At 30.4% G+C, this 11,225-nt stretch overlaps 1 protein-coding gene across 1 annotated transcript; it reads left to right on the forward strand.

Moving 5' to 3' along the window:
* The first annotated feature begins 6,656 nt into the window (after nucleotides 1–6,656).
* On the forward strand, nucleotides 6,657–9,433 carry LOC105248010. The gene is made up of 7 exons (XM_011252531.3): nucleotides 6,657–6,820; nucleotides 7,266–7,696; nucleotides 7,811–7,930; nucleotides 8,356–8,411; nucleotides 8,481–8,559; nucleotides 8,644–8,772; nucleotides 8,945–9,433. The coding sequence occupies exons 1-7, from the start codon at nucleotides 6,739–6,741 to the stop codon at nucleotides 9,143–9,145; spliced, it is 1,098 nt and encodes a 365-aa protein (XP_011250833.1). The 5' UTR covers nucleotides 6,657–6,738; the 3' UTR covers nucleotides 9,146–9,433.
* The last annotated feature ends 1,792 nt before the right edge of the window (nucleotides 9,434–11,225 follow it).

Consider the following 11,225-nt stretch of genomic DNA (forward strand, 5'->3'; position numbering starts at 1 on the left):
CGATATAAATACGATCTTCATGTATATTTATTTTCAAATTTGTATTTTATTTTTTAAACATCGCAAGAGTTTTTAAATTAAATTTGAAATAAATTTTTAATTCTCTCTCGCGCGCAGAAATGACCTTGTTTTTTCCTCATCCTCTCTCCCTATTAGGGGCTAAATCTAGTTTGAACGCCCGAGCTTTTTAAGACGAATCTAGCTTGCACGCTTTTGAAAGAGTTCACCGTATTACATGCTTATAAGCACAAGGAATACAAGCTATATCCATAAAAACGACAAGCTGCCTGAGTCTGCGGGTGTTCATATCGGGAGTTACGCATCGCAGACTGCGTACACGAAAAACCAATACTGCACAGCCAAGCAAGACTCGGTCAGAGCTAAATCTTGAAAGCCAACGGGCCCGAATGCGCCTCTAATCTCATTAAGTACGTACGTGTACGTCGCTTTGTCGTTACGACAGCTTGATGTACCACTTAACGATAAACCTCACGTACGACGAAAACATCCCCGAGAGAGGGTCGAGATTCGATAACCATATTGATTCTCAAAAAAAAACACAACTAATGGAATAAACCTCCCTTTGATCATTTTAAATTAATTACTTTGAATATAAAAGTATTGTGTATATATATAATATTATATATATTTTTGTAATCAATATGTCATTTAAAAAGTAAGCTTTTCAAGAAATAATTCTCGCTATTGAGGATAAACAAGTAAAATTTCATAGTTTCTATTTAAGTCAAAAGTTCTAATAGGATTTTATTTTGTATCGATTCATCAGATTTTTATCGAAAAAAAGTAATTCAAAAAAATTATAGAAAAAAAGTAACAGGACAAGAGTATGAAAATTCTGCATAAAAGTTCAAACAAAATTAACGAAATATAATTGATAATATCAGAGTTTAAATTTTAATTGTTTTTACTCATATCGATACGAGAATCCTCTCTTGAATTAGTTTTTTTCGCAAAATTCTATCCAGCATAAATTCGAGAAGCAAATTATTTCGCCGCAATTTTACCGCAGCCGTGTATCTTAAACAATTTCTCTTTGTGCAAGGGAGTTTACACAATAATGAAGAAATAAAAATGACGAAGTACACGCGCGTGATTCGTTTATCGCGCACATACAAAGCCATCTTTTATGTTATCGCGCATGCAACGCAATTTTTCAAATTTTATAGGGGATTTATTCCGGGCCGACTGCCCCACGGTCTCTTTGTCGTCAATACATCGTATAAATTACGCGTGCATTCGTCGGTCGATCGAGCATGGTTAAAACCCCGCTTGGAGAGCGTTAACGGTTTCCAGGAGCAAACACTCGAACGCTGTTTGCTCTCTTGCCTCGACAATATTGGTTGTCTGTCACCATCGCTCGGTGTCGATGCCTGTGCATGCATCTTTACTCTGCTCTCTAACCGCATGTGATTATACAGGAAACAAGTATAGGGATATGTGGAAAGAGAGAAAGAGAGAGCACATACACATATGTACATTTGCGCGGTTCACAATTTCGACAAATTAGATAAAATAATTAAAATAAGGTTTAACAGATAATATATCTTCTGAACTTTTGAATTAAATTAGTTTTGGAAAGTCAAAATTAACATTATATGTATGCAAGTTGATGGGAATAAAAGTTTGATAGGTATATAATTTCATTATAAAATTTTAGAATCTCATTTTATAGAATCATAAAATTAGTATACGTAACGAAAAAAGTTGTACTTTACGTTAATAATCTCATCAATTTTGCTTTCATTGCCAAAAAGAGTGATTTATTATATCATTTTAAATGCGTAAAACTAAATTTATATCCAAAAAAGAGAATAACAACGTATATATATATATGTATACTCATATATGTATACTCATTAAAAATAGAAGTTATAATAAAAGTAATCAATAAATGAACGTAAAAAGTTTAAAATTGATTCGTTTTTTTTATCAGACGTTTGTAATAATAATATTATAATTCCATCTTTTATGAATTTTACGACTTTAAAATTCTTAAGCTAGAAATAAAGGCTAAATTTTTTAAATATTGTAATACAAAATATTTTATAAGCAAGTAATTTATGTGGATAATCGCAAATTCGCAAAAATTTGCGCGATGGATATATTTATATCTATGCAAAAGCACTTTATACACGCATAGACTTTTACTATAAAAGTTAACAAACATGTCAACTATAAAGCGGCTTGAGAATAATGACTGTAAAAGCTATATCCGATAATCTTAGAAAAGAGAACATGTACATGGGAGTTATGCATTTACGAAGATTGATTCTCTCTCCCCCCCCTCTCTCTTTCTCTCTCTATCTATCTATCTATCTATCTATCTGTCTCTTTTTTATTTCATTCTCATTTTTCTTTTTTTCTGTCGTCTTTTTACTTAAAATCTAAGCGAGAATATCTAGGTCAATGTAATATTTAAATATTAATATCCGTAAATGGAAAATTAACATGATAAATGCAGCGAGTGCGAATATTTCCGGAAATTTCTTTCCTTTTAACAAGAAATTCTACATATCAAGACCAAGGAGATACCATCGAGCCACCATTTATGTACGAGAATAGATATGATTACACGCGAGAAAAAAGAGGGAACTCTTTTTTCCGGATCTTTTTCTCGCATTAAGAACATACAATTTCATTTAGAGAGAAGGAGTTGAGTTTTTCTGGGATTTTTATTTCTGGCTCTCTCACTACGGTAATTTTTACGCGGGTGTCTCTCAAAACGAGAATCGCGCGATTGAACATTCCCATTGTTTTTTCTAACTCTTTTCTGGGCGAACGCCCAGAAGCACGTATGGGGATATCATCACTGGGCGACATTCCGGCCCTCGAGCGCGGATATAAGCCACTTGAGCCATCATGTATGTGTTTGCGCTCTGGCTGATCTTTCATTTACCTTCCAGGTGGGCGTATTGCCGGCAGCTTAGCCGTACTTTGCTTCCACTATCTACGCTCCGTGCAGTCGTATCACTGATAAAAGTGATGCTGACGCGCGTCGCGACCGACGCGGCTGATCGATTAATCGCTCAATGGCTGATAACAAACACAGTTTAGTAAAAATTAATTCTTCTTTTTCAAGCCAGAGACAAAGGAGTCTTAATTTCTCCTAGTTATTTTCAGTTGAATGCAATTTTGACTTTCACCAAACTATACTATCACGTAATAACTTCGAGGAACTTCTAATTAAGTTGTAAGAAGAAGCTATCTTTTAATGTAGTTTACCAGACTAATACAGTATATAACAATATACCATGATTTCAGCAAAATTTCATTTCATTCGTAATTTTAAGTTATTGAAATTTTCAATTCCTGGAAAAAATTGTGTTGTAAAAATTAAGAGATTTATGGAATATTTCTGATTAAATATATTAGGATCCATAATATTAAGAAGTTAGAAATTTGATTTATTTGAAAAAAATATAAACAATTTATTCAATATTTTTCAATTATTTATTCAAACTTAAAGATCTTTAATGCTTAAATTCTATAAATTTACAATTTTAATATAATAAGTGTTAGAATTTTCGAATCTTTACATTTTATATCAGTTATATTAAGAATTTTGTTGAATATAAAACCTATGATATTAAAACTGATGAGCACATATAATAGATTTAATACATAAGTATTATAAATAATTTTTTTACAGTATATTATAAATCCAAAATATTTAATCGCTGTTTAAAAAAATCTTTCAAGTTTCGAGTTAATAAAAATTTAAGAGAGTTAAAAAAATTTGGTGTGCTTTCTTGAAAGCGTTTGATAAAATATAATCAATAAAAAAATTTTATGCGCTATCCTACGTAATAATCTCCTCTTCAACTGCTCGACAAACACTCGATAAGATTGTATATCGAAAAGAGGGTAATCCGGTATTACACAGACTAGTTAAGTAATTATCTGAGAGTATAATACGAGAGTAATAAAAAAATATATGTGTATTTTGTGTGTATTATTTCATTATTGCAGGATGTATAAAAACTCGCAAATTTTATTAAAAAACTAATAATGATTTATTTATAAACATTTTAAGAAAAAACTATTAAATCATAATTCTTTAATATATTTTATATTAATTACCTTTGTAATTAAACAATTCACAAGTTCTCGAAGACATTATATATATGATTAATACTTTGATTAATACATCTATTTTGTGTTATATTATCCATCTTTAAGGACAGTTTTGACGAACCCTCTAAATTATTTTTATGTTTAAAATAATTTTTAGATGCAGTGAAATATGTTGTGATGATATTCTTTTGCAGTGATTATTCTTTATACAATCAACCGATATCAAACGACATCGTTTACCGAAAATCATTTACTCGGATACAGACGTGAATCAAGCGAGGTCGCCAACCTTTGGATGGTCACCGTTGTTAAAATCTTGCGAAGAAAAAGTGCTGTTCGTATAATAGCTCCTGGGTGGCACATCGGAAGTGCTTTGAGTTAAGCACCGACCTCGGTAACTTTATCCCTCGAGAGCTATCTTTCGAATATTTTCTTCTTGCCTTCATCCACCACCTTCTCTCAGCGTCTTCGCTATCATGTTTGGGATAGATATCTCTACGAGGACCAATTATATAAAATGTTATTTTTCTCCCGTAAATACAACAATCGATACTAACTTTCCGTTCTAATTCGCAGAAAAAATTGTCAGAATTTCAAATAAAGAAAAAAATAATAGCAAGTTTTTCAATACATGTAAATGTTAAAGTAACTTTTTAAAAAACTATGTAAAAAGTTTCACTCTTTTTTTTATAAAAGTAGAAATGTAAAGAAATAATGTAGTTGTTCAATTATCTCTCTATTATAACATAACAATATCTTTCTGAAAATTATTAATAATTAAATAAAACTTTAGAAAATTTAATTTTTATTACTGATGTACATATTAGATAACTTTTTTCTAACGGAGTTACAAAAAAATAGTTTAAAATTAATCGTCTTTATTCAAAGACGCTTTATTTATTCATGGGACACCTTTTGCTCGTTTTTTAATCGTGTAATAACGTGTCTCTATTTATTGCCCGTAAATAAAACTCGTTGTCGCGTAAACGCGTAAACTTTGTGACCTCGGCTTCTGCAAACGTCAAGGTCGTTCCGCACAATTTCATCTGCAGCTAAACTGCATATGCGTAGGTAGTACCGTAAATTTCATTCTCTCACGGATATTCAAATATCGAAAATGAGGCTACGCGCAATAACATTATTACGCTGCTCGGCGATTAATAACGTGCGACATTTATAAATGCAGTAGCCGATGCGTTATGAGGCCGGACAATTCGTAACATTCTAAGCTACAATGTTTAATGAATGTTTTCCCGTCCAATTTCGGCGCCTGACGTTGAATATTGAGCGAATCTGCATATCTAGAACGTAGTTCTAACGCACCAATTATTATGACATAAAAATCATGTACATATATATTCCACATTTATATCGAAGCGACACAAATATATTAAACAACAACAAATATATTAAACAAATTTAGTTTCATATAAAATATAATATATATTTTTAATTTAAAGTACGTTTTAAATATATAATTTATCGATAAAAAATGGATGTTTAACAACTTGATCATTTAATTAAAAACTATGAGGACGAGAAAAATTGTAGCAAGAGTAGATTGTTTAATCAAGAATACAGCAATAACAACAATAAATAAGATTAACATAATCTGATAACGCGAAACAGAATCCTAAACATGAACAATCGTAAGAAAGGAATTTAAAAGGTGCTCGATAGGACAATAGATAGGTGACTTTGCCATTTGAGTAGATGGCAAATCGATAGTTAAATGAAACTATCGGAAAGAGCGGACTGTCAGGGAGCAGGGTTGATGCAACTATCAAACGGTGCGCCGAGTTAATTAATCAAATTATAAGAGGGTACGCTACGTTAATGACGAGACGAAGCGTTACGTTGTCCACGACAGTGTCCGAAGCCACTCACACATTTTTCTGCCTTTTAACATCGTGGAGTCTTGACTATCTAAATATATTTTTAGAAATATTGTTCGATTACGCATATATTATGCCGCAGAATGTACGATATCAATCATTTGTTTAAATACGATTTTTTATTATTATTATTATTATTATTATATCAATACCTTACAGTTAATGAAAATCGAATTTTGTATAAATAAATTGAATAATTTATATAATAATTTATGAATAATTTATATAATAATTTATATGAATAATTTATATAATAATTTATGAATAATTTATATAATAATTTATATAATAATTTATGAATAATTTATATAATTTTTAATATTTATTTTTAATATATATTAAATAATTATTTCTAACTGAATATTTATAGCTGAACTTAAATAATTGAATTATTTTTTATGTTTTATGTCTAATTGATAAGATGACGGATAAAATTGAACAGGATTTTATTGCGTCCATTTTCTTTTTCATTTTTAAATTACATTCAAATATATAATTTTTTAGTATCCTTTTTTTAATTCGAAACTCTTAAAATAAATATTTTTATCACTTGTGTTATGTGCTATTATATATAAAATTTGATAAATTTGTTTATATTTATCTTTCTCATACATACTTTTCTCGAAAACCATCATTTTTAAATAGATACATAAGCACATTCGCACATTCGCACATTCTTCGCGCATGGCAAACAGATGATTTGCTACGAGTAAAACATCGCATCCTTTTTTAGAACGATCGAAACAAAATGATTCGGTTGGGCTTCGGTTTCGTGATTTGTGTTTTTGTGACAGCGAGCTTCGTAGACACGTATTCATACAGATACAACGGTATTGTAAAACAAGTTTTTGATAAGTCTTTTCAATCGTGTTGATATTTCTAACCTAAAACAAGAAATGATAGCTTGTTTAGCGTCTTTCTATTATTCCCTGTCAAACACCATGCACGTTTTGATGAATATTATTCTAATAAATGGTAGAAATTGAATCGATTATAAATTTTTATTGATGTCTGGAAAGCGTCTATTTTTCTTTAAATAATAATATGTGTTTGACATTAACAAATAATTTAATTACGCAATAAATACGTCTAACGTTAACAGATAAAAAAATCCTTAATAATATATATTTAGTATTAACAAATAATGTAATTCTTGCATTTAAAGAATGCTAAGCTCTCATTTTTTCAAAAAAATTTTGCTAATTTATATACCTTTTAAAAATAATAGATCAAATTATTCAGTTTCTCTGTTATGACCCCTCAATTGTTTTACAGATTATAATGATATACTTGAGGAACAGAATGAGAATGTCGTGCAAAGCATGAAACCGTCTGAGGCACTTCAATATTTTAGGCATTATCTTCTCAACAGTGAGAACAACAAACAGACAACAGGTAACAACAAAGAGAAACGTAGAAATCTTGAGGATGATCTTGAGAATTGGACCGGACGTTGGATGCCTGATAGATTTGACAATCCGACACTACCACCCAAAGTATTGCCAAAGACTCAGCAATCATACAAATATGGATCAGTGGCAGAGTTACCTTGGCCAGGACGTTGGATGCCCGACAGACCAGACGATCCAACACCATCGTCTAACATATTGCCAAAAAATGAACGATTATATGAATATGAATCTATTACAGAATTTCCTCACGAAATGTATATGGGTCATGTTTCACCGGAATGTGATGATGCTAAGGTTAATGTCGCCTTTTATCATACAGATTGTTTTTATAAATAGAGATTTCTAGAAATAGTACTACATTTTTAATTGAATTATCATATGTGTATTTTAATAACGATAACATTTCAGACTAACTTAACTATTGATTGGGATCATACCCCTGCAGAATATACATGTTATGGTCATAAAATTATACCGAGCAATATTATGCCAAGGGTTTACTGTGAAAATATTCCAAAGACATATAAGGTAAAAATATTTTATATGTCGTTATCATATACTGGTGTTATTTATATTTGGTTGGATGCATTAGTACGCATCGCTGCACATTAAAGGCTGTCGTATGTAAATTTACACAATAATATAAATATTAGAATAGTAAAATAATATCAATAATACAAGTTATTGTTATCATTATTTGTATTTAATAACATATAATAATTCATGATGTTATTATTATGATGTTATCACATTTCATGATGTTATCACAAGTTATTGTTATCATTATTTGTATTTAATAACATATAATAATTCATGATATTATTTTACCGTTTTAATTCCTTATATTATTGTGTAAATTTACAAGCAACAGCCTTTAATGTGCATGTGCATCTTTGTGAATCTAACAAAATTTACTATTAACAATATAAATTTTAATCAAAGCATTTTTCCAGGCTGCTCACAAATGTATGAATCAGAAAATTGAATATGATGACGACATTCCTATTTAGTAAGTAAATTATATTTTACTGTTATTTATAAACATTATTAGTTCCTAATATTTATATATGACTTATAGTGGTCCACATAGACCTTTGTGGCCAGTTTATGGAGAATACAAATATGTGCCGAAACAGAGATGGCTGCACAGTCTCGAGGTAATATCGTTATAATGTATTATTTGTGAATTTGGTATCAAGGTATTATTTATGTTCGTTTATCCTATTTTATCCTGTTAACAGCATGGAGCAATCGTCATGTTGTATCATCCATGCGCGAATCCGTTGGAAGTAGAACGTTTAAGAAATCTGGTTAATAAGTGTCTTTGGCGACATATTATCACACCATACAGTTACCTGGATGAGGAACGTGTAAGTATAGCACTATTAATTTTAATATTCTCTTTAACATCTTCTAATTTTCCTCATTTAGTCCTTACAATATGTATTATTCTTATAATATATAATTATAATATATAATATATATTATTCTTAAAAGTTTAGCTATTATCTATCTTTGATAATTATTATTCTATCCTTGCAGCCCTTAGCGCTTCTATCCTGGGGCTGCAGATTAACTATGTCTTATGTAAATCCCAAAGTAGTAAATCGTTTTATACGGAAAAAGGCTCTTCGCGGCCCAGAATGGCAGATCGCGGACGATGGTCAATTCGAGGACGGATTGCTCAGTCGAGCAAAGATAGTGACGGATCCAACGGATTCCGTACTTTGTCCTAATATATAATAAGAATGTATTATATGTGTGACACACAATAATATCTCTCGCATTTCCAAGCTCGCTTTTAGTATGCAATGTCTCTCTCTCTGTTTATATTTTGTATATATTTTATGGAAAAAACTCAAAGTAGTTATCGCCCGCTTTCCATTATGTATGATATTTAATTAGATGTGTGAAAATTATTTATTTGCAATATTTTTATTATTTAGCGAATTAACTTTCCTACATAGTATATATTACGATTATATCTTGTAGGAATTATACCAAATATACAAATCTATATATACAAATCAATTCAATGTTCCATTTTTTACGATTGCATTTTATCTGTCTTTTATTGATATCTCGTATTCATCTCGTATTCATGGAGGAAATTGAAGGAGAGGATTCAAGAAACTTATAATGGCTCCCTTTTTTTTCTTTTATTCCCCATATATTCATATATTCTTCATCCTTTGAGAAGATCATTAAATACATTGAACATCGTGTCGGTTTTTCGAATTCTCCTTGCGGACCGCTTATCTACAGATGTATAGTAACTTCACTGCAGTGCTGATTATAATCTTTATTCTTGCGGATTACTTATCTCCAATGATATATAAAATTAGGGATTAAGACAAGTGACACGCTACTGTTGTTATCGATAATGCAAAATATGCTACCCGACTACTCAATTGTTATAACGTAAAAGAATATAATTGTACAGTGAACGCTTGGCTTCTCCTTGTTTCTTTGTCGCTTTTGCGAATGTATGCGTGAATATCGAGAATCGTATTCTAACATCGTCGATGTTTTTTAAGTGCGACTAGAGCGGAAGCTGGCGATTCGCGTCAAAAAGAGCGGCTAAGTCGCATCTTAAAAATTACAAATTAAGAATTTTTTTTATGAGAATCGTCAGAGAATTCTTTTCAGAATAAGATATTGTGATTTTCTTTCATATTTGAGATGGCTTAACTTTTTAGATCATTCAATTTTTTAGATATACATTTTTTTAAATATCTTAGATGTACTAATTTTTTGAATGTCTTAATTTTTTCAGGCGCCTTATTTTTTAAATGATTCTTCGCATTTTCAGTCTTCGTACAGTATAAGTTCTCTTTGATATTATTTAAATTTATCTTTCAAGCTCATGTGTATTATTCGTCATCACGATAATATAAAACTTCGACTTTGAGGTCAGAAACTGCTCTTTCTGATACGAATCGCCGCCTCGAATCCAGTCGAGATAACGCGTTTTCTTTTTATATCTTTCTTTTACTCTTCGTGATGCGTGCGATCCGGCGATTTCTAACTGCATTCGGTATATCCCGGAGATTTTTCTGCAGCAAATTCTTTTTTACTAGCCGTTTGTGAAAATTGTACACTGTCTAAAATGATAAGAACGATACTGTATTTCCCATGTATCGCAAAAATCGTATTTCAAACGTAATAAGCGTACGAAAGATTAGTTTTACAGTTGTTTCCGAAGGCAGTTGAAATTCTTCACCGGACCGGCTAGAGGCCTACCGTTACGCTCACAGAGGGATATTTCCTTTGTGCCTGATTACATGACGAAAGGGCGCACATTCACTTGATCACATATTATCACTACTGAATTTGTCGCCCTTACATCCGAACAACATCAAAAATTCAAGAAATATCGATTTTATCACTCGACACCTTTTGATTTTTAATCGATCAATTACGTTTCTTCCTCTCTAATTATAATGTCAGAAACGGATAATTTAGTTATATAAACTCTGATCTCAAAATTAATCGATGTTGCTAAAATCTTACATTTTATGAGATTTGTATAAATAATTTTAATTGATTAAAATTTCTTTTAATCCTGAGTAGTTATGCTAAGAAAAAAGATTTTCTTTGAATTAAAATCACATATATACATACATATATAATTTGTATATATCTATTTATATATCTCAATTTAACAAAAAATAAAATTATTATTTATATACAAATTAATAATTATCGTTCAGAAATAAAAATATCATAAACATGTCGATTATTTCATTTTTTTCTGTAATTTCCTTTTATGAAATCTTTAAAATTTGATACTTTCAATCAAAGTGATGAAATAAATTTTTAA

Source organism: Camponotus floridanus, unplaced genomic scaffold, assembly GCF_003227725.1.
Source record: "Camponotus floridanus strain SB8 unplaced genomic scaffold, Cflo_v7.5 scaffold19, whole genome shotgun sequence".
NCBI lineage: Eukaryota > Metazoa > Arthropoda > Insecta > Hymenoptera > Formicidae > Camponotus > Camponotus floridanus.